Source organism: Penicillium odoratum (assembly GCF_028828045.1).
Source record: "Penicillium odoratum strain IBT 22623 chromosome Unknown utg000006l_segment0_segment0, whole genome shotgun sequence".
Classification (NCBI taxonomy): domain Eukaryota; kingdom Fungi; phylum Ascomycota; class Eurotiomycetes; order Eurotiales; family Aspergillaceae; genus Penicillium; species Penicillium odoratum.
Window position 1 is genome coordinate 2986055 of NW_026643148.1, and position 21217 is coordinate 3007271.

General features: G+C 48.8%; 12 protein-coding genes across 12 annotated transcripts; 7 read left to right on the top strand and 5 right to left on the bottom strand.

Moving 5' to 3' along the window:
• Positions 1 to 120: 120 nt before the first annotated feature.
• On the top strand, positions 121 to 779 carry N7520_009568 (ubiquinol--cytochrome-c reductase subunit 8; the record flags this gene model as incomplete). The annotated part of the gene is made up of 4 exons (XM_057143502.1): positions 121 to 152; positions 304 to 329; positions 477 to 654; positions 719 to 779. The coding sequence occupies 4 exons, from the start codon at positions 121 to 123 to the stop codon at positions 777 to 779; spliced, it is 297 nt and encodes a 98-aa protein (XP_056992790.1).
• Positions 780 to 1356: 577 nt separating this feature from the next.
• Positions 1357 to 2579, top strand: N7520_009569 (spermidine synthase; the record flags this gene model as incomplete). Its single annotated transcript, XM_057143503.1, has 3 exons — positions 1357 to 1387; positions 1492 to 2058; positions 2299 to 2579. The coding sequence occupies 3 exons, from the start codon at positions 1357 to 1359 to the stop codon at positions 2577 to 2579; spliced, it is 879 nt and encodes a 292-aa protein (XP_056992791.1).
• Positions 2580 to 3620: 1041 nt separating this feature from the next.
• N7520_009570 (uncharacterized protein) lies at positions 3621 to 5374 on the top strand (the record flags this gene model as incomplete). Its single annotated transcript, XM_057143504.1, has 3 exons — positions 3621 to 4144; positions 4202 to 5124; positions 5178 to 5374. The coding sequence occupies 3 exons, from the start codon at positions 3621 to 3623 to the stop codon at positions 5372 to 5374; spliced, it is 1644 nt and encodes a 547-aa protein (XP_056992792.1).
• Positions 5375 to 5749: 375 nt separating this feature from the next.
• On the bottom strand, positions 5750 to 7195 carry N7520_009571 (DMT family transporter; the record flags this gene model as incomplete). The annotated part of the gene is made up of 3 exons (XM_057143505.1): positions 5750 to 6009; positions 6058 to 6809; positions 6885 to 7195. The coding sequence occupies 3 exons, from the start codon at positions 7193 to 7195 to the stop codon at positions 5750 to 5752; spliced, it is 1323 nt and encodes a 440-aa protein (XP_056992793.1).
• A 2165-nt stretch (positions 7196 to 9360) lies between these two features.
• Positions 9361 to 10131, bottom strand: N7520_009572 (ankyrin repeat domain-containing protein; the record flags this gene model as incomplete). The annotated part of the gene is made up of 1 exon (XM_057143506.1): positions 9361 to 10131. The coding sequence occupies one exon, from the start codon at positions 10129 to 10131 to the stop codon at positions 9361 to 9363; it is 771 nt and encodes a 256-aa protein (XP_056992794.1).
• Positions 10132 to 10640: 509 nt separating this feature from the next.
• N7520_009573 (aldo/keto reductase family protein) lies at positions 10641 to 11741 on the bottom strand (the record flags this gene model as incomplete). The annotated part of the gene is made up of 2 exons (XM_057143507.1): positions 10641 to 11152; positions 11207 to 11741. The coding sequence occupies 2 exons, from the start codon at positions 11739 to 11741 to the stop codon at positions 10641 to 10643; spliced, it is 1047 nt and encodes a 348-aa protein (XP_056992795.1).
• Positions 11742 to 11951: 210 nt separating this feature from the next.
• Positions 11952 to 12815, top strand: N7520_009574 (aspartate/glutamate racemase family protein; the record flags this gene model as incomplete). The annotated part of the gene is made up of 1 exon (XM_057143508.1): positions 11952 to 12815. One exon carries the CDS (start codon positions 11952 to 11954, stop codon positions 12813 to 12815), a length of 864 nt encoding a protein of 287 aa, XP_056992796.1.
• A 219-nt stretch (positions 12816 to 13034) lies between these two features.
• N7520_009575 (gamma-tubulin mipA) lies at positions 13035 to 14853 on the top strand (the record flags this gene model as incomplete). Its single annotated transcript, XM_057143509.1, has 8 exons — positions 13035 to 13042; positions 13111 to 13151; positions 13279 to 13391; positions 13448 to 13501; positions 13554 to 13736; positions 13794 to 13991; positions 14044 to 14130; positions 14176 to 14853. The coding sequence occupies 8 exons, from the start codon at positions 13035 to 13037 to the stop codon at positions 14851 to 14853; spliced, it is 1362 nt and encodes a 453-aa protein (XP_056992797.1).
• A 1836-nt stretch (positions 14854 to 16689) lies between these two features.
• On the top strand, positions 16690 to 16908 carry N7520_009576 (uncharacterized protein; the record flags this gene model as incomplete). Its single annotated transcript, XM_057143510.1, has 1 exon — positions 16690 to 16908. One exon carries the CDS (start codon positions 16690 to 16692, stop codon positions 16906 to 16908), a length of 219 nt encoding a protein of 72 aa, XP_056992798.1.
• A 568-nt stretch (positions 16909 to 17476) lies between these two features.
• N7520_009577 (uncharacterized protein) lies at positions 17477 to 17999 on the bottom strand (the record flags this gene model as incomplete). The annotated part of the gene is made up of 3 exons (XM_057143511.1): positions 17477 to 17498; positions 17555 to 17652; positions 17703 to 17999. 3 exons carry the CDS (start codon positions 17997 to 17999, stop codon positions 17477 to 17479), a joined length of 417 nt encoding a protein of 138 aa, XP_056992799.1.
• Positions 18000 to 18469: 470 nt separating this feature from the next.
• Positions 18470 to 19720, bottom strand: N7520_009578 (serine/threonine-protein phosphatase 2A activator; the record flags this gene model as incomplete). Its single annotated transcript, XM_057143512.1, has 1 exon — positions 18470 to 19720. One exon carries the CDS (start codon positions 19718 to 19720, stop codon positions 18470 to 18472), a length of 1251 nt encoding a protein of 416 aa, XP_056992800.1.
• Positions 19721 to 20181: 461 nt separating this feature from the next.
• On the top strand, positions 20182 to 21137 carry N7520_009579 (uncharacterized protein; the record flags this gene model as incomplete). Its single annotated transcript, XM_057143513.1, has 2 exons — positions 20182 to 20656; positions 20713 to 21137. 2 exons carry the CDS (start codon positions 20182 to 20184, stop codon positions 21135 to 21137), a joined length of 900 nt encoding a protein of 299 aa, XP_056992801.1.
• Positions 21138 to 21217: the final 80 nt, after the last annotated feature.

Sequence of the window (21217 nt, forward strand, 5' to 3'; positions counted from 1 at the left end):
TTAGCGTGGTTCTAGCCAACTTCGTTCCCGAACTTGAACGTCTTTTCCTCCTCGCCCTGTGATCCGACTCCAGTTCCTCCTCTCGTCCTCCAATCCTCTACCGTCTTTCCTTCCTTCACAATGGGTGGCCACGCTGACGCTAAGACTGGCCAGTGAGTACTTCCTTTTGGTGTCCCTGTGGCTGGGGTGGGAGTCCGGTCACACCCGCTCGATCGATTACCCGAGGAGTGCACGATTCGGACTCCCTTCAGCTTCAATTGATCTGATATGAATTGAGACGATGTACTGACTATATTATCACAGCTATATCGGCACCTGGGGTAAATTCGGTACGTGAACGATATACCCTGACCTTCCCAACGCGCAACCCGGACACAAGCCGGACACGATTGCTGGATTCGACAACACTCGACAAGCAGTCATGGACAATCAATGGAATAGCATTCAGAACAGCACTAACCTCATACACCTTATAGGCTGCCCTACCCCCCAGCGCATTGCCACCTACTCCCTCTCGCCTAACCGTCAGCGCCCCTTCGCCGGTGCTTTCAACGCTGCTATCTTCAACACCTTCCGTCGTTTCCGCAACCAGGTCCTCTACGTTGTTCCTCCCTTCGTCGTTGCCTACGCCGCCATGAACTGGGCCGTCGAGCGGTAAGATGAATCACCCCCTGGGGAGATCGATAGAGCCCCATACTGACAAGACGCTTGATATTAGTAACGAGTACCTGAACTCCAAGCCCGGCCGCCTTCTTGAGGGTGGTGGTGATGAAGAGTAAATGGAGTTCCAAGTGGAAATGATGCCAGTTTTTTAATCCTTTTGAGTTTGAGTTATACCGGAGTGCACACGCGAATGTGCTGCGCGGCTGTATCAATTGTACAGTAAACTAGAGAGCAATCCACCGTTTGAGGTTTCCTATGTCTTGACTCTTGAATCTGTAGCTTATGAGTATAATGATTCACGTAACTACATTGTAGGATTGTGTATACTTGTGTAATCGTGATTTGAGTCAACTCCATTGGCTTAGAGCCCACTTAACCGCTAAGGTAACATCTTCCCCTCCTCCAGCTCAGCCCCATCAAAACTTCGCAAACATTAAAACTCAATTGGATAATTTATTTTTACCTGCATATGAGAATGCATATGATCTGTAGAATATTGACTTATAGCGCGTAATTTTCCCTTCGTGCTTTTGTTTGTCAGTAACTTTCGTCCCCACTGAGCCAAGCAAAATCCCCCCAAAAGAGGGTAAACTTCCGCCGATTTCTTTTTATCTTCGCATGCTTCGCTCCCTCCGTCTTCCTTTTCATTCACTCAACCGTTTTAATTTTTCAAGAACCTTTTCTTCCGTCATAATGAGCGAGATCACTCACCCTACCATCAATGGTATGCTATTCCCTCTAATGGTCTACCCCGCCATCCTAGTAGCATCATCCCACTTGCCCCTCAATTGCCCGTTGCGCTCCTCCGCTAACCCCACCAACCTCTAGATGGCTGGTTCTCTGAGAAGTCCGGCATGTGGCCCGGTCAGGCCATGAACATCCAGGTTAAGGAGGTTCTTCACCACGAGAAGTCCAAGTACCAGGATGTCCTGGTCTTCGAGAGCACCGACTACGGCCGCGTCCTCGTCCTGGACAACGTTATCCAGTGCACCGAGCGTGATGAGTTCTCCTACCAGGAGATGATCACTCACCTGGCCATGAACGCCCACCCCAACCCCAAGAAGGTTCTTGTCATCGGTGGTGGTGACGGCGGTGTCCTCCGTGAGGTCGTCAAGCACGAGTCCGTTGAGGAGGCCATCCTGTGTGACATCGATGAGGCTGTCATCCGTGTCTCCAAGCAGTACCTCCCCGGCATGGCCGTTGGCTTCAAGCACCCCAATGCCAAGACTCACGTTGGTGACGGCTTCGAGTTCCTCAAGGCCCGCAAGAACGAGTTCGATGTCATCATTACCGACAGCTCCGACCCCGAGGGTCCCGCCGAGAGCCTCTTCCAGAAGCCCTACTTCGAGCTCCTGAACGATGCCCTCCGTGAGGGAGGTGTCATCACCACCCAAGGTTGTTGTTCCCCTTCCATTGTCTCTGTTTTCTTTTACCTCTTGACCCCCTTCCTATCCCAATTTCTTTCCGCCATATTTTCAAGTGGCACTTTTTTTTTCCAAATGGGACACTGGATCCAACTACAAGTGGATTTCTAAGTGAATAAACCAAACGAGCTTGGGCTGACTTCTTTCGCACTATCTGGCAACCAACCCGCTTTATGGGTCGGTCTCGCTAGACTGTGCATTTCTTTTACAGCCGAGAACCAATGGTTGCACCTTCCTCTGATCGCCGACCTGAAGAAGTCTTGCGGTGAGGTCTTCCCCGTCGCCGAGTACGCCTACACCACCATCCCCACCTACCCCTCCGGCCAGATCGGCTTCATGGTCTGCTGCAAGGACGCCACCCGCAACGTCAAGGAGCCCCTTCGCTCCTGGACCCGCGAGGAGGAGGAGCGTCTCTGCCGTTACTACAACGCGGACATCCACCGTGCCAGCTTCGTGCTGCCTAACTTTGCCCGCAAGGCTCTTGGCCAGTAAATGCATTTCGTTCGGAGAGTGTAATTTCTTGGGCTACGGTATTAGCATAGGATGATAAAAAAATTTGGCGAGGTTCTGGATACCTCCAGACATGATGAATGAAACTATTTCGGGATAATATATATATTTCATAGGTCCTCTGTTGTCACTGCAGTAGAATTTGCTTGTAATTCAGGGCATATCGAAGGGGTTTCTGCAAATTTCAACCTTATGTGGAAAGCTCGGTGCTCAATTTTGAGGCCTAAAACTCCACGTCAACAGATCCCAAGTCCATTCAACGATTGCCAACGAAGTATGTACACATGTGCATGTATACATGGATCAATTACAATAAACATTGGAAGATCTGAAAGCTTCACACGCCATTTGGCTGCTTAGTTTACCTCAATGGCATAATGACTAGTCTCAACATCTAGCAGAGTTCTAATACAGTTGAAAAATCCATTTATTTGATCTGTTTCAGATGGGCAAAAGCCACATTGTTTCATTACAGAGAGCATGGTCTAGATCTAAGGGGGTGTTGGCAGTCAAATTTGCTTGCCTTGTCCACATTGAGAAGTCTTGATGGTTTCAATGGTCCTGATCAAGAGATGTGAAGCTCAAAAACCTGGGAATCAGGTATATTTGGTCTATTTATATAAACATTGGAAATCGTCGAATACTTATCTTCACATTCTCGCATATAACTGAAATTCGACGTAATGATAAGTGGTCAAATACAGTGCCAGTGTCACTTTGGTGAGGGAAGGGGTATCATATTGCATGGTTTCTGGAGGCTGGCCAGTTCTACCAACGCGATAACAGGTCTCCACTACTACAAATTCCCCGGCTATTTCTACTTTATCTACAAATAAGCAACCGGTAGATGAGTCCATCTCCGCCAGATGGGGTTGACCCGGTATTATCATGAATTCCGGACAGCCTGGCCATTCTTTACCCTACTGGCCCGCCCGCAAGGATTGGAAATAAAAGACATGCAAAAGTCCCTGCAAGCAACTATTCATTCAAACTCTCAAGGGATCTAAAGCTTCGGTGTGGATCATGGAAGAGAAGTCCAGCAGCGAACACTACGATGCGGTCAAATCGACAAGCACGCAAACCGAAAAATCCTGCCATATCCTTGGGGCACCAGGTATATGGGAGGCTACCCATGACGACGCCCAAGCTGCAAGTACCCACGAGCACTCCCTCGGTATCCTCACTGCCCTCAGCTCATACAAATGGGCGGTCTTTTGGTCCCTTCTTATATCAATGTCAATCATCATGGAAGGCTACGACACCATTCTGATTGGATCCTTATATGCCTATCCAAGTTACGCCCGTCGCTTCGGAGACCTAGATCCCTCAACAGGTCAATACCAGATTTCCGCAAAATGGCAAAGCGCAATGGGCAGCGGTCCTCAGGTCGGTGCCATTATTGGTGCCCTCGTGAATGGATGGTTGATACAACGCTTTGGCTTTCGCCCGGCATTTATGCTCGGTGTCACACTCATGACAGCGTTCTGTTTTATTTCCTTCTTCGGTACGAGTGTCGAGCTCCAGGCGATTGGACAGATATTCTGCGGGTGAGCACTAAACCCCTCGTGTCTTCCCTCGCGTAGTCGCTGAATTTAACTGGAAAGTATTCCATGGGGTATATTCGCGACCATAGGCCCCGCGTACGCTTCCGAGCTGTGTCCTCTTCCTCTTCGTGCGTATCTCACGGCTTATGTGAACATGTGCTTTGCGGCTGGCCAGATTATCGGTGCTGGTGTTCTACAAAGCTTCATTGATCGGACTGATGATTGGGCATGGCGCATCCCCTTTGCTCTCCAATGGATATGGATTCCTATATTGTTCACTGCATCTATCTTCATGCCCGAGTCCCCTTGGTATCTAGTTCGACAGGGCAGATACGCTGAAGCGGTGAAAACTGCATCCTCTCTAATGTCGAAGCACGAAAAGCTACATGCAAGACAATTGGTAGCATTGATGATTCAGACAGACAACCTTGAACGCAATATCTCAGAAGGAACGCAATACTGGGATTGTTTTAAAGGAATGGACCTCCGTCGTACGGAAATCGCATGCGTTACCTTCATCGGTCAAGTTACTTGTGGAGCTCAATTTGCATTTTCAGCTACATACTTCTTCCAACAGGCTGGTCTCAGTTCTGACGATTCTTACAAGTTGAATCTAGGTGGTACCGGTATTGCCCTTTGCGGTACTCTTATCTCTTGGTTCATGATGAAACGAATCGGTCGGCGCAGCCTTTACCTGACAGGCATGGTGTTCATGAGTATGTGGCTTCTCATAATTGGCGGCTTAGCCGTTGGCGAGAGCAATTCTTCAGTCAAATGGGTCCAATCAGCCCTCTGTCTTGTTTGGCTGCTCACATTTTCCTTGACTGTCGGCCCGGTAGGCTGGATCGTTCCAGCAGAAGTTTCATCCACCCGTTTGAGATCCAAAACGGTGGTGTTAGCTCGCACTTGCTATTATATAGCACAGATCATTGCCAGCCTCATGCAACCTTACATGATGAATCCGACCAGCTGGAACTGGAGAGGTAAGTCCAAATTGTCAAGGGATCACCAAGTATTGTTTCTCATCGTTAGACAGGCAAGACTGGCTTCTTCTGGTTTGGCTTTGCGACCATGACTGCACTGTGGGCGTTTTATCGCCTTCCAGAGACCCAAGGCCGCAGCTATGAAGAGCTTGATGTGATGTTTAATACGAAGGTCCCGACGAGAAAGTTCAAGAATTATCATGTGGATGTCTATGAGTACGATGATGAAAAGGACCTAAAAGAAGTTTAGAGAACAGATTAGAGGAGAAACATGTAAACCAATCCAGTTTTTTTTTTATTCAGGCAATTTGAAGAAAACATAAAGAACTGGAGTTTTTACGCTGAAACTCCAATTATGTACTTCACCTCACAATCGTGCAATGACTGGCTTTGCATGGTCAGCTGCAAGACATGCTTTGATTTTTCTAATGATAAAGCACCAAATCGTTCAGCGGAGGATAGCAGAAATAATCGAAACGTCTAAATATCCATTCTAATGCAATGTAGGTTCTCTAAATGGGTACTATAGCTGTACAAGACATGACCAAATAAGCCACTACCGAATTAAGCCAATACCACAAAGCAATCATTATAAAATGCTCGTTGTATCACCAAATACGGTGGTCTATTCGTCATTTTCCGACTCAACTTGATCGTCTTCGAGATGCTTTTTCCGTTCTTCACTGAGTTCGCGATACGTGCTCCAACTCAAGAGGAAAAATGCGAACATGATTAGTATACCTCCAATGATGGCCGCGAAAGAAAGAGGTTGCCCGGTGCGGAACCAGTCCACGATAGCGACCAGGAAGATTGTCAGGAGCGCAGCAACCGATGAGAGGACGGGAGACGTGAGTGAGATAAGTACCAAGAAAGACCCAGAAAATGCTACAGAGTGTAAGTTTCACGTTGAAGATTAGGTATGGGTAAACTTACTAGCATTGGCACATATGGAGATGAGGAGCATCCGGCCTGCCTCGCCGGAGGGGAACCGGAATGTCTCCCAACCCAGGTAGTGAAGAATTGGCAACGGTATCCACAGGACGGTAAGAGTGAATGCACCAATGAGACTGCCAAAGGTATTGGCGAAAATGGTGCCACGGCCTGGACTAGTGCCCTCTGGAGGACAGGCAAACCGTTTATATAACACCTCGTAGAGACCATAGAGGATACTCCCCACGCCAATAACAATATTGCCTAGTAGTCGGCTTTGTGCTTCGCCGTCTTCGTTGGTTGTCCCGCCCTTGGAGACTTTCTTGTCGGGTCGATCGCCATATGCCACGACAAGCACGCCGATAATGGCAACGCCCACTGCGAAGACCTTGTCTAATCGCAGTTTCTCCTTGAGAAGAGGAATTGAGAAGGCGTAGGCAAAGAAAGCCGAGCAGTTGTAGATTGCGGTCAAGTCACTGGCTGTGGTCATATTGACGGCTACGTACCATGAGCCGCCCGCGACAGTCAGGGCACTGGTGACAAAAGCAGTTGTCTTGAGCATGTATGGGACCGGCGATCGATGAGAGTGGCGAGAGGTCAGATGGACTTCTTGGTGTTCTACCATTTGGGCGGTGCTTCGGAGAAGGGAGACATGGCGGCGCCAGAATGCATCCCATGATAGCTTTCGTTTCTGGATTCGGAGAATAAGTAGCTGGAACGGCCAGAGCAATATCCAGGATCCGTGAGTAATATAGCTGCATAGGAAAGAAAGGGTAAGCCATTACAAGTCTGACAATGATAGTGTACATGCTGAGGGAGATTCATCTTACAGCATGCAATACGGCTTATCCCAGTGCAGCTCATGCTGGATATAAACAGCGGTTTCGGTCTGCACCACAAAGCTAGCCAAGCTTAGTAACAAGAAGCCCAAAGCAATTATGTACTTTTTGCGGGTTGCTTGGGCGGCATCGTGTTCCGGGCTTTTACTCCGAATGGTAGGTCGACGTGTGTGGTGCAACATGGGCCGGCCTTCTGCATCACCTTCGAAGCTAGTAGATCGAGAGAAACGGCGTTCATCATCCTTGAGTAAGGGTTGTTCTGAGCGACCATCCGTTGGTCGGTGCATTGCGGGGCGATTCATATCTGAATCTTGTGAATCACGACCCGGATCTGGGGTTGGGTTCGTCCGAGACTCTCCAAGTTCGATATTATTCGAAGCCACAATTGCGTTGGCCTGTCTTCTGGCTGGTGTAATCTCAATACTGAGTAACTATTGACCAGTCTGGGATCACTGTGTCCACCCACTTGTCGCTGCTGCGCAAAGATAACAGATGATGGTCCGGAGTAAGAGATGGTTAATCCATTCAGAAAGAAGATATTCCCGGGTCGTCCAGTTATGTCCAGTTATTGCACGCTCAAAGGCTAATTTTTGAAATGTACCTATGTATCGGCCACAAGTCGGGACTGAGGCTGCATGCGATCGAGGAAATGTTGGGTCGGATGCAACTGTACGGAGCGCTGTAGTAGCCACGTAAATTGAATGGGCAGGGAGGAGGGTTTGCGACCACGTTGAGGGGTAGCAGGTCGAGACTGTCTCTGTGAAATCTAGTTTAGACTTGCCCGACACCGTTAGAACAGGGAAAATGAACAGTTTTCAAGAATTATAAACTGGGGAAACATCATCGGACGCCCCGTGGAATGGTCGCCTTCGTCATCATCGCCCTAGACCGCCTTGGGAAATAAGTGGGTCATGTGACGCTAGACCTTACCGCCGAAACTAGTCCTAGATAGGCTTAGTGTGGTTTGCGAGTTCTCAGGCGTCTATTGCGAGTGACCAAAGTAGGACCGCCTGACTAGCATATCGAGAGTTGTACATCATTTAGTTCTACTCAGGCCTCATTTCATGGGATCTACTACAATGAAAATCCATATGACTCGACAGATTGCCGCCATATACGTCGTTTCCCGAGCTTATATTTTCTGCCCCGCATCTAGGGAGTCTAGACTAGTCAAGAAAATGAAATTTGGGCAAAAAATCAAAAAGAAATCTCTCCCTCGGGGAATCGAACCCCGGTCTCCCGCGCGTATCAGTGTTAATGACAAGCGGAAATCATGACCCCTAGACCAAGGAAGATGTGTTAGTCGAGTTTCCGCTCGACCACTTGGTGCTGGCTGATGCATTGGGCACCATAAAGTATGTTATCAACAGCATTTCCGAGTAATTTTCCATGATCTTGACTTGGGTACAGTACTCCCGGAAACCTGTGTCACCACTTACACTCTTTGACTCTTTCTCAAAGCCTCTGCCAAGATGCGCTATTTCATATCTTGTTTAAATGAACCATAGCAAAGTTTCCGTACGCTATGGTTATAGGTACGCAGGGAACACGATTACACCGTGCTTGTAAAAGACTGTATGATGAGCTTCGAGGTGGGGTCTATTCCTAGAAAGTTCGATTCAAACGCAAATTATTCCAACAGCGACAGGTACGTCACGATCTGGCACATTGTCTCCTCGTACTACCCGCCCTTGCATTCCTCCCGCAAAACAAATTACACAGACGGGTGATCTTCCGCATGAAATATAGACCATTCACCAGGTTTGAGGACAAGTTAACAAAACACAGGTATGGTACTGGGTAGCATGCAAGATATCAATTTCCTGACTCCGAATTTGGCACGGTGGATACTGGTGGTATCACTGCAGATGCAACTCCATAAGTATATTAGTGGGATGTTCCTTTAAGCTCATTGAGGAGAGATAATATTATTCATGCCATCTCTCCCTATTTAGCTCCACCATCGGCAAGCATCTGCTGTATCGCCGGAGCAACTTCTCTAGCGAGAGCCAGCGGGGTGCGCCCCCGCGCGTCCTGGGCATTGAGGTCTGCACCCCCGCGGATTAGGCAGCGCACGATTTCCTCCGGTGCGGTCTTTTCAACCTTGTCACTCATACACATAGGTGAGACCCGCTGCGGACCAGGTTCTATTTTACGTACCAGACTCGTCCTACCTGGCCGGCAACATAACATGCTCCCGCGACCGATTCTAATTGGCGGGTCTGAGGGTTTACAGCCAAAGATGGCCGTGTGGAGAAGAGTAGTCCCTCTCTTATCTCTCATTATTAGATCCACACCGCTATCAATAAAGAGCTGCAGAATGTCTCCCCGCCCAGCCCTAATCGCAATCGATAGCATCAAGATATGCGGCCCATAACCGTATTCGAGCAACAGATGCGCCGTCTCGACCGTACACCTGTCAACCAATATCTCAAACCATCTCTGAAAGTCTTTTGGTGGATAGGTTTCACGTAAGCAATAGACGCAAAGTATCAATTGGGCCATAACTTGCTTCGTTTAACAGGAGGCCAGGACGACGATTCGCTAAAGTGATATCTGCGCCATTATCCAGCAGGAACTGAACTATCTCTGTTGAGAGATTACGAGATGACACAGCTCTGTTCAAAGGATACCTTCCCTCCCAGGGAATATTGAGATCTGCCTCGAACTCAACTAACAACTTGAGAAGAGAAATTTGCCCCTTCATTATTGCGTAGTTGACCAGGCTGCCTTCCTCCATGTCAGGATCATGGATAGGTGACCCATGCAACAATAAAAGCCGGACCGTGCTCTCATGGCCCGATAATAGGGCATCTACTACCGCCGGCTGGGTTGGGACCCGGTGACGAGAACGGAATCCGAGAACATTCGCCCCATGGTTGAGCAGTAAGGCAACTAATTTGTCGTTTCCTATGTTTGCTGCTATACTCAGGGGCGTCTGCACATTGAACCACGGCTGGAAATGTATTTTTGCATGACTAATTGGACCCATGTCCATGGAGGCGTTCACGTCTGCTCCGTAGTGAAGAAAATTTTTGACAGCTGCTTCATTACCCGTGGCAGTGCACCAGAAGAGCGCTTCTTGAAGCATACTGTCTCGTATATGGCGCTGGTAAAGATTCGGGAGGAGAAGTTTGTAAAGGGAGCGATGAACTTGTAGTAGGTGGGCGAGAGCGCTTTCAGGGAGGAAGAGTGCAATGAGCAGGATTAACTCACTAGGTAGTTCTAATAGGGTCATCTTGTAAATAGATAAATAAACATATACTGGGAGGATATATAGAGATGGTTGGAGCCTTGGAGGTGACAAGAGAAGAGGGGCGACGAGATAAGAGGGCTGAGCACCGCATCTGTGCGCCGACCTTAGTGCCAGCCATTAAATATCTCGGCCTAGGAAGCCTCCGCGGCTGCTGGAGACCAGAGTTAATTGAACTAAGGCCAGGAGTCTTTCGACATTCTTCCTGACTATCGGGCACTGGAGTGCTCCAGGTTGAAATAAAGTATGTACACTGTAAAATTGTCGTCGTGGAACGAGGCAGTATTTAACGACACGGTTCACGGTTTCAAAGCGTGAGTAATTCATGGGCTACTCTCGATACAGCCGAGTGGCTCTTTCATTAGGGCTCGAGAAAGAGTCGAAGAGAGAAATTGTACCACCATTTCTCGGAAGTACTGTACGGAATGTGTCTTCAGCCCTAACTTTAAATTCATCTACCTATCTATGCTATTTATGGAGTACCATTTTAAGCCTTAAGCCTTGGGCTTGAAAAGTGCCTCCTGGGTGTTATAAGTGTACTCCAGGTCCAAATGCCAGTAGGGTGGAGAGTATGGCTTCGCAATGATCCAAGCCTTATCGAGCGCATCCACAACCTCTTGTGGGAGGGGTCCCTTCTGAACATCCGCAAGGTTGGTCTCCAACTGAGAAAAGCTGCTCACACCGATAAGAATACCATCCCGGCCACCGTTGCCGATCTTCAGAGCTGAGTGGTGGTGCACCCAGCGAAGGGCAGTTTCAATCATTGTCAAACCGTGCTTCTCAACAACCGGCTCAATGACACTAAGGGCCTCAAAGTTTGTATCCTTAAAGTAACGTTTGCGGTAGTTGTTGCCCGTGGAGCTGTTTTCTCCGAAGCGTCCTTCCGCGGGAACATCGGCGGTCTTATACTTTCCAGAAAGAAGGCCGCCAGCCAGTGGGTTATAGATGACAATATCGAGGCCGTAGCGACGGCAAGCATGGACCAATTCCACCTCGATGTTGCGAGCTGTAGAAAAAATGTGAGTCTACTATCTTTCTCGACGGTGCGTTCATCACATACTAATTGCATTGTACATAGCCTGGAAGATGGTAGGGCGGACCCAGCCTCGCTCAGCACAGAGAGTAACAATCTCAGCTACCTCAAAGGCTGTGAAGTTGCTCAGACCAAAGTTAACAAACTTGCCCTCCTTGTGCAGCTTGTTGACCTCCTCTAGAGTTTCCGAAAAAGGGACCGACCGATCCGCCGCATGGAGGTAGAAGATGTCCACCTGATTGGTGTTCAATTCCTTCAGGGACTTCTCAAAGTTCTCACGAAGGATGGCAGGCTTGTGAAAGCCGGGGGTGGTAGGGTACCATTTCGTAGCGATAGTCAGACCACGCTCCTTCCAGCCAGCCTGAGCTGTGAAGGCTTCCTGTTCACCACCGACGTAAATCCGAGCAGTGTCGACCTCATTGAATCCTTGTTGCTGGAAGTAGTCCAATGACTTTTTGTATTCATCCAAGGATGTGATACGAGCACCTTTATCCGGGTTAGGACCAAAGGTCATAAGCCCAAGGATCACTCGGGGCAATGGGTTTTGTGCGATGAGAGGCATGGTGGCTTGGCAGTGATTTTGTGTTGTTGGGGAGTTGGAGATTGGATGACTCGGAGCGGGGGAGGGGTTGCAGTTGCGATTGCGGAGTGAGCCGACTCGATAACGCTATTGCCCATTCATCTCGGAAGCGACCGTAGCGTCAAACATTGAAGTTGGAATCTATTTAAAAGATTTTCTTTCTCAGTTCTTCTTTAAGGATTTACAGTCACCATGACTATGAGACACATCCCAACACCCAGCGCCCAGGGCGCTATCCGAATCCTGGTCATCAATCCCAATACCTCAACTGTTATGACCGATGGCCTCAAGCCGATATTGAAGCGACTCAACTATTCCGATGTAGAGTACGAATACTTCACAGCCCCCGACGAACCAGTGACTATAGGCGGCCACACCTTCCAGCCAATTTCCAGCATCAACTCTGGGGAAGAGTCCGCCCAATCAGCCCTTAACTGTTGGTCAGTCTTGGACCGAATTTCGCAATTCGATGCATTCCTGGTGGCGTGCTACTCGGCCCACCCACTAGTGGGCGTATTGCGAAAGAACATCCGAGAATTCGAAAAGACCCATCCGTCAACTCGCAAGAAGTACGTGACCGGTATTTTCGAGGCCAGCGTCACCGCTTCCCTATCATTGATCAGCGCATTCGACTTTGTCACACTTGGTGAGCTGGAAAAGAAACAGGTCGATGAGTCATTTGGAATTGTGACTACTGGCAGTATCTGGAAGGAAGAACTTGGCAAGGCTGTCACCAAGATGCTCGGCACCAGCAATGGCTCGTCCCGTTTCGCTGGTGTTGAGACAACTGGATTAACGGCAGTGGAGCTTCATACAACTCCACCGGAAGAAGTGAAGCGAAGGATCATTGATGCTACTCAGAGGCTGCTTCGGGAGTCGCCAGTTCCTGTGACTGCTATTTGTATGGGATGTGCTGGAATGGCAGGAATGGAGGAGGCTGTCAGAGAGGGATGTATACGTGGTTATGGGGAGATTAAGGGACGAGAAGTGAGAATTGTTGATGGTGTGGTTGCAGGGGTTGGAACATTGGTGACATCGTGCAAGGCAGGATTTTGATCTTTTGTCATACAAAAAGCATAGTGATTTCGAAGGATATCTAGTAATGAACGACTCTCACATCATCAAACGATAAAAATCATTTCAAGTATATCTTCAGGTTGACTCGTTGGGTCACTTGATGCCTGAGGCTGCAGCTTGTGATCCAGGCTAAAATGTTCCCCGCAACAACGCGTTACGCGTGAAACATCTCTCTCCCGACGGCGACATTGGACAACGATGCCTAGGTAATAGCTTAAAAGACCGCCCGAGATTTTTAAAGGGTATGCAAAGCTAACTTGACTGTGTGAAACAGGGAAATCATCACAATCCAAGCTGGCCAGTGCGGCAACAATGGTATGTGCCTCTCCGCAACTATCGACCCATCCCCAGCCCTGCGACCTCTCCACAGCTCAAATAGCACGAAAAAACAATAAAAAAATCTATACCTCTCTGTGCTCACTCTAGCTGACCATATCCACAGTCGGTAGCCAGTTCTGGCAGCAACTGTGCCTGGAGCACGGAATCAACCAAGATGGCAACCTCGAGGAATTTGCGACTGAAGGTGGAGATCGTAAAGATGTGTTTTTCTACCAGGTGTGTTGATAGTGTTTTTGGTTTTGTTTGATCGTTCAGGCTAACCGACTTTCCAGAGTGACGACACCAGATATATTCCCCGCGCGATCCTCCTCGATTTAGAGCCCCGGGTATGATTCCTTGCCACATTTAGCAATTGGATCATGGCTGATACGTCAATAGGTCCTGCACGGCATTCAATCGGGCCCCTACAAAAACATCTACAACCCTGAGAATTTCTTTATGGGAGAAAATGGAGTTGGAGCTGGTAATAATTGGGGTGCTGGTTATGCCGCAGGTGAGGGTGTGCAAGAGGAGATCTTTGATATGATTGATCGAGAGGCAGATGGAAGTGACTCGCTAGAGGTTGGTTAATTAACCCTTCCGTGTGTAAACCTTCAGTACGCTTACTCACATCGCCAGGGCTTCATGCTGCTACACTCAATTGCAGGAGGTACAGGTTCCGGTCTAGGAAGTTTTCTTCTAGAGCGTATGAATGATCGCTTCCCCAAAAAGCTGATTCAGACATACTCTGTCTTTTCGGATTCCAACGATGTGGTTGTCAACCCCTACAACAGTTTGTTGACTCTGCGCCGACTGACCCAAGATGCCGACTCTGTGGTACGAATGCCCGCTGGAATTGATGTGCTCTTTATGACTAAATCATTGGCAGGTTGTCCTGGATAATCTGGCATTGGCGAGCATTGTTGCCGACCGACTGCATGTGCAAAAACCCAACTTCGATCAAACTAACCAGCTTGTAAGTTTGAAACAATATTATCATGAATTGTTGCTAACTTGACAGGTCTCAACGGTCATGTCGGCATCTACCACCCCCTTACGATACCCAGGGTATATGCACAATGACCTCGCAGGAATCATCGCCTCGCTGATCCCGACACCGCGCACCCATTTCCTGATCACGTCATACACACCATTCACCGGTGATAATATCGAACAGGCCAAGACAGTCCGCAAGACCACCGTTCTAGATGTGATGCGTCGTTTGCTCCAGCCAAAGAACCGCATGGTCTCCATCAACCCCAGCAAGACCAGCTGCTACATGAGCATTCTCAACATCATCCAAGGCGAGGCGGATCCTACCGATGTGCACAAGTCACTTCTACGTATCCGTGAACGTCGCCTAGCATCTTTCATTCCCTGGGGTCCTGCTAGTATCCAAGTTGCACTCACTAAGAAATCGCCATACATACAGCACACCAACCGAGTCAGTGGTCTGATGTTAGCGAACCACACATCCGTCGCAACTCTGTTCAAGCGGATTATTCAGCAATATGACCCCCTTCGCAAACGCAATGCATTCATTCAGCAGTATGAGAAGTCCGCGCCCTTCGCCGACGGACTGGGCGAGTTTGACGAAGCTCGCGCAGTAGTCATGGATCTTATCCGTGAGTACGAGGCTGCTGAACGTGAGGACTACCTAGGACCGGATGCGGGCAAAGAAAACCATCCCGGAGCATGAACTGGTAGAAATTTTCATTTTGGTTTTATCTCATGATTCATTGCTTTGGTAGAGGCAGGGGTTTCGGGCGCATACTCGGGCACAGGGTCGGGCGTTTCTCATTCTCATTCTTTTTCTTGTTCTTATTTTTCCTACTTTTCTTTTTTTTTTCACTTTGATTTGTCTTCCATAGACCAATACTTTGATGAAAAGCTACACCTATGCCAGCACATTTGAAATAAGGCGTAGACACGTAGACGGGACAGTGGATTCCGGGTGATCCGTACAGTTACAACGGGCCGGCTGTAGTGGAGAAATGCAAACTGCAAGTTGGTCCCAAAGAGAAAGCGTTATGGCTTTTGAGTTGGTCGAGTTATCAATGAGGTAAATACATTATTTAACTCGGTTAGAGGTAAGGTGTGATGACGGTAGGCAAAGGAAAAAGCAAAGAACCAACAATATCTTCAATGTTAGGGGGGAAATAAATTGATCGACCCGATTTTCTCACATTATACATTTCAAGTCTCCATAGTAAGTACGTGGTCATCTCTGGCTCCCCGCAGATCATCTCATCGTGCCTCACTTCCAACGCATTGACAAAGGAGACTCATCCAATTCCGCCATGTACACTCATGCTAGGCCATAGCTCTTGCATACCTGTAGGCCCACTGTACTTATCCCTCGGGCTCCAAAGCCAAAAAAAAGATCATTAAAGAGTTTTCAGGTTTTCAACGAACTCCATTCTTTTGCCACTGGAGTGGCGCGGTGTGCCACGGGAAAACCTTTGGGCATTTCCTCGGGTAACAAGGCAGAAATTGGAAATTGCATCAAAGATGTAATCCCGAAAGTTCTTCGGTTCGCATTCCTGGTTCTCGGGTCAAATGAATTGTTACAACGACATGATTTCCACGTGATGGGAATCCCAGTCAGGTGAACTTATCCTGAGACCGGACTAGGCTAGGGAGTAGACTAGACCTCCACTATGGAATTACTTAAATGCTAGGCTATATTCAGTTAGTTTGGGTTGACGCACAGTACAGCGTGTATGTTGTGTACGGAGATGGGTCTACTCTACCTGGGATATGCTACATGACGGAGGAGACGGAGTAAGAGTATGGAGTACGGAGTACTGGGACATGTAATAGCCGCTCCGATTCGCACGGGCGCATGATCATTTGGAAGGGCAACTTATTTGGGTCGCGTGCGAAGCAGCAGGTGGAAGCGCAAAAAAGGGGGGTTGGGGGTCGGGGGTTGCCTATAGTATATCTTCCAGAGCCTAAAGTTAGGGGGGGCCCGAGATTCGCCAAAGGGTAAAGTAGCCATAAAACCCATAAATCGATTATCGAACCTTCTGGGACCCGCCTCCAGTGATTCCGTCACTCTCCCACGCCTCAAACTGACTCAGCCATAAGAACTTGACTTTCTCTTCTCCCCCCGTCCCTTCCGAATATATAATACGTGTCCCGCCCAGTTTTCCCTTTCTTCTTCCCCCCTTTCCCCTTGTATCACCTTTCTACGTGGAACCTTTTCCTCTCCCTTCCCCCCTCAACTCTCCAACTCCGTCTCCAACTCCACCAGGGAACCCTTTCTCCCTCCATACTCCATACTCAACACTCAAATCTCAGTACTCAAGATTCAATACCCACACTCGATTTACCATATTCCCTCCGTCACAGCGTTAGCATTGCCTACTAGCTCCACTCGCTGATACCCATCTCCACGGTTTACCCGATCCCGGCGCTTATCTCAAACCTACTCAGCTGCAACCCGCCAGTCCTAATACCATCAACTCTCTCCTGCGCCTCCGTCTCCACCTACGCCCCTCAACAAACCTTATCCTCTCAACCCACAATCATCATGGCCCCCCGCAAGCCCAGGTGCAACTTCAAGGAGTGCAAGGAGGCTGCCCAGCGTATCGTGGGTGACTGTAGTTTCTGCGCTGGTCATTTCTGCTCGAAGCATCGCATGCTTGAGGCACACTCCTGTACTGGACTGGAGGATTGCAAGAAGGAGTCGCATGCACGGAATGCCGATAAGCTGAATAGCGAGCGGACGGTCGTTGTCAAGGGTGTATGAGTGGCCTGTAGGCCTGTAGGCTGCTGTCGCACTTCTCATACACTGTTTCTTACTCCTCAATCATTGCGGATCCTGGCGACTAGGATCTGTATTCTTTTCTGCAGGAGAAAGGGATTCCGGTGATCTGATGATCAATTTAGCCGGTTGAATCTTTAGCGCGGTGTTCATTTGTTTCTCTCCTTCGATGTTTCCCGCTCTATCTTTCTTGTCGGGGTGTTTTGTTTGTAAATGACTTTGTTGTGGCTACGGCCGGACTGATTATGATTCTTTTCTGCGATTCCCTTTTATTTTTTTTCTCTTCTGTCCTGGGTGGTGGGCCTTCATCTACATGGCGTTCTTCTGATCTATCTTTCAATACTGGGATTCCTTGCATTCGCCTGGCATGGTTCTAATCTGCCTTGATTTCGGGCCCGCTACATAGAGATCCCGTGGGACTCGCATGGGCATCATCTTTTAGCCTGGAACTTATATAAATATACCAACATTTTCTTTCAATTTCAATTTCAATTCAGTCTTATGATACATGGGTAGAATCTGTGGTAGCAAACATCCTTGTATGGATCTAGGTCTAGCCCGGTCCAATCTTAGGCCTATTCATAGTTAGCTTTGGTTCCATGCAAGAGAGACCAGGAAGAGAGAAACATACATATCATGATGCTCGCTCAGTCGACTAAGATACTTATTAAGTTCCTCCACTCGCTCCTTGTGTGTCTTGATGCCATCCCGCTGAAGCCGCTCAAGCATCTAGAGTAAGTTAGCCTCTGAAAATGAAAGACAAAGAATACTATACATACCCTTTTCCTTCGCGTTTCCTCATACTTCTTCTCTGTCTCGGTCTTCCCCACTCCCGGCTCAGGTGTAGTATCCGCACTCAAAGCATCCTTATCTTCCTTAGCCTGATCCTGCACTCCAGACTCAGGACTTTCTTTCTCTTTCTCTTTCTCTTCCACATTCTCATTCTCATTTCCATTGCCATTCCCATCCTTCTTCTTGCTCCCCTTCTTCTTCTTTTTCTCAACCCGCCCGCCACTCACTTTGCTCCCTTTCAACTTGAGCTTCCCGCCACCACCAGTGGAGTACTCGTCCGCCATGTGGACCTGAGTAGAGTAGGGTGGTATTGAAATTGAGATGGATTGCGTGCGGAGTAAGATGTGGGTTTTCTTTGGGGCCTAAATCTAACCCGTAGGAACCATAGAAACTCTCCTTTCTCCTGAAAGAGTGTAGAAGTACCTTGGGCGGGATTGCCACCGGGTTCTTATTCTGGTTTGAGTGAGCCACTGAAGCCACCGATGGAAGAGGTGTTAGGGATTGGAGATGTGAAGTTGGGTTTGGGCGGTGGACCAATCAGGGGGTGTTGGGTGGGGATGATTTGTGTTTGCGATAAGGGGATTTTCGGTACTTCGAATTGATTTTGTTGATACTTTCTGCACTTTCTAACTTTTTCTTCAAAGTTTTCACATTCTTATCTTACATCTTCTCTACGAGGGGTTGATCAGGTACGAATAGGTCATTATTTTTTCATTATTTTTAGGCTATACGTTTTCAACCTTGCGGGTTTTGACTAGTCAAAGGGAATTGGGCGCAATCCGGACCCGCCCATCCGCTTTCGCATTTCCGCACCTGCAGCGATCGTGCTAGGGACCTTGATACCACAGCAGTCACCAAAGTAATCTGTATGCACCTGTCCAGGAGGATGGTCATGTCCAGCATGGTCATGGTCATGCTCGTCACCCTCAGAGAGCTCGCCCATACCTTCCACAGCAGGTAGGAGACTTCCAAACATGAAGTGTTGCATGATGGGCAGCTTCCCCAAGACCTCCTTGACAAACATCTTCTTCATTCCACTTTCCACCTTAAACCAGTTCTTCGCACCCGATATATCATCCAGCATGGGACTGTGCCAGCGCAATCCCTTCACCGTCTTGACACTATCCACCCACCGCACTTGGTCCAGATATAGGTACTTGTCCCCTTCTTCATCCAGCAGTGCGGTATTGTGGATCCCCAGGGGTGTGATATACGGGTGATCCACCAGCTGGCTGGCACCGAACAAGAACGGTAGGAAATGGTAGTCATCTAGACCCCAGACACCATGGGATCCAGCCGGTTCCAGGTAGTATGTAGATTGAATATCCCGCATGAGATGCATATACTCGAGGTAGACCTTGAAGACCACAGCTGGGAAATCTGTCTTAGGTAGCAGACCGAGCTGGTAAAGACTCAGTAGCCACATCATGAAATTCAGCTCGTGGCCGGATCCGTAGTCAATGCGGTCCCGAGATCCTAGCGAGTGAATCAGGTATGTGGATGCCTCATCGATCGCGGCGGTATCTGTCAATCCAAGGATGTCGGTGTGCCATGTCGAGCTCTGAGTGGCAACGTCGTCAAAGAGGGTACGGAATGCAGGATTTCCAAATCGCGAACCACCCTGGTCCAAAGCTGGGTGTTTCTCCACAAGGGACCGAAGTTGCCCCACGATACTGAGGATCTTGGAGATGGCATCGGAGTTGGGACTGGTCTGGGGGATTGGGCGGCCTCTGACAGAATCGGAAAGACCAAGAACAAATGCAAGAACTAGGTTGTAGGTAGGGGAGGCAAGAAAGAGCTCATGGTCTTTAGGTGAGAGAATACGGCGAACGGGCCGGGTGTACTGGTGGGCGGAGAGTTCGGGCGGCGAAGGCAAAGGAGGGGTTGTTGGGGTTGAATCGCGAGATGAAGCGGTCCGGGATCGACCATTGCTTGACCGTAAGTCAGAAAGTTTCTTAGAAAGGTCCACCTTTGGAGCTCGGGGTGGCAGTGACAACGACGCCATTTTGGGAGTGTGATGGAGGTTAAAGACCCTGAATGACATGACAAATTAATCTAGCTCGGATCAGTGGCAGAATATCCGTACCGCCTACTGAAAGAATACTAGAAATGACGCCATATCAAGTTAGACTAGTGGAGCATGTGATCTTCCCCGGAAACAGAGATCGTCCGATCTTACTCTCATTTGCAGCTCAGTCACATTGGAAGGAGGCCACATGATGGATGTCTCAATGGGGAACAAGCCATTCTAGTATTCCTCTCCCAAATCGTGTGTGTGAAGCATTCCAGAGCAAACCATCAGACATTCTCGACCTTCTACAGAACCCCGGTTTAGAATCACTCCATCACGGGCCTCCTCGTAAGCCCTCTACGGTGCCTGGTGCCTCTGGCCGCGTACCACCTGATTATATACCATTTTGATTGGACAGAACCCCCAGTCAATGGTCACAAAGCGAGCACGCCATCATGAATACCTTTGAGCCATCGGCGTCGTCCCCGACAGGTGCCCACAGCGAACCCAGAGATATAGATTCTTCCTCATCGCGCTCACCCACCCACGTGGACTCGGGTATTTCATCGTCGGCCAACAGCAGCCGGTCCCGCTCAAGCTTCGCGTCCCGAAACTATGCCGCAGCCCAGCAATCACAGAAGCAGTTCACCGAGAACACCCCCATAAATGGATCTAGCTCATCAGCGCGTGGCTACCAAGCCACCGAGCCACCAAATTCTACCGGCGAAAACTACGAACCCACCAAGAATAGCCAGAGGAATTCCCCTGAACTCAGCAATGCCGCCAGTCCCGCCAACCAAGATCGCCAGATTAATCAGCCCAAGCCAACGGAGGAACTCCAGCGATCCTGGTTCAGCCGATTCGTGGACCGATTCGGCTCTCTAGAACTTGAGAACAAGGGTAGCGTAGCACGAGATCACTTGGCCTTGGGTAAGCATACCTTATCAGAATAGCTTATCTTGAATATCCTCGCTAACCGCGGCTAGAACGAACTTTCCTTGCATGGATGCGCACATCCCTGGCATTCGCCTCTATCGGCATCGCCGTGACCCAACTTTTTCGATTAAACACCGCCACCGCTTCTACAAAAATGCAAGATCTAGGCGCTTACACTAATCACCCTGGGATACAACCCCCTTCCTTCAACAACTTCGAACCGTACTCATCCAGTGACAACAACTCCAGACTCCGCAGTGTAGGAAAACCACTCGGATCGACGTTCATAGGCGTTGCTATTTTAATTTTAATGATTGGGTTCCACCGTTATTTCGAAAGCCAGTACTGGATTATTCGAGGAAAGTTCCCCGCTAGCCGGGGAAGTGTTGCAATCACGGCTTTTGTCGCAGTTGCGCTGATTATTGCGGCTTTGGCGGTCATTTTGGCTGTCGCGCCGAATGCATATGAAGCATGATCTTTTTTGCTTGGTTTTTTTTTTTTAGCATTATGAGGGCTTTCTTCTTGTATCTTCTTTCGCTTTCATTTTCGGGACTT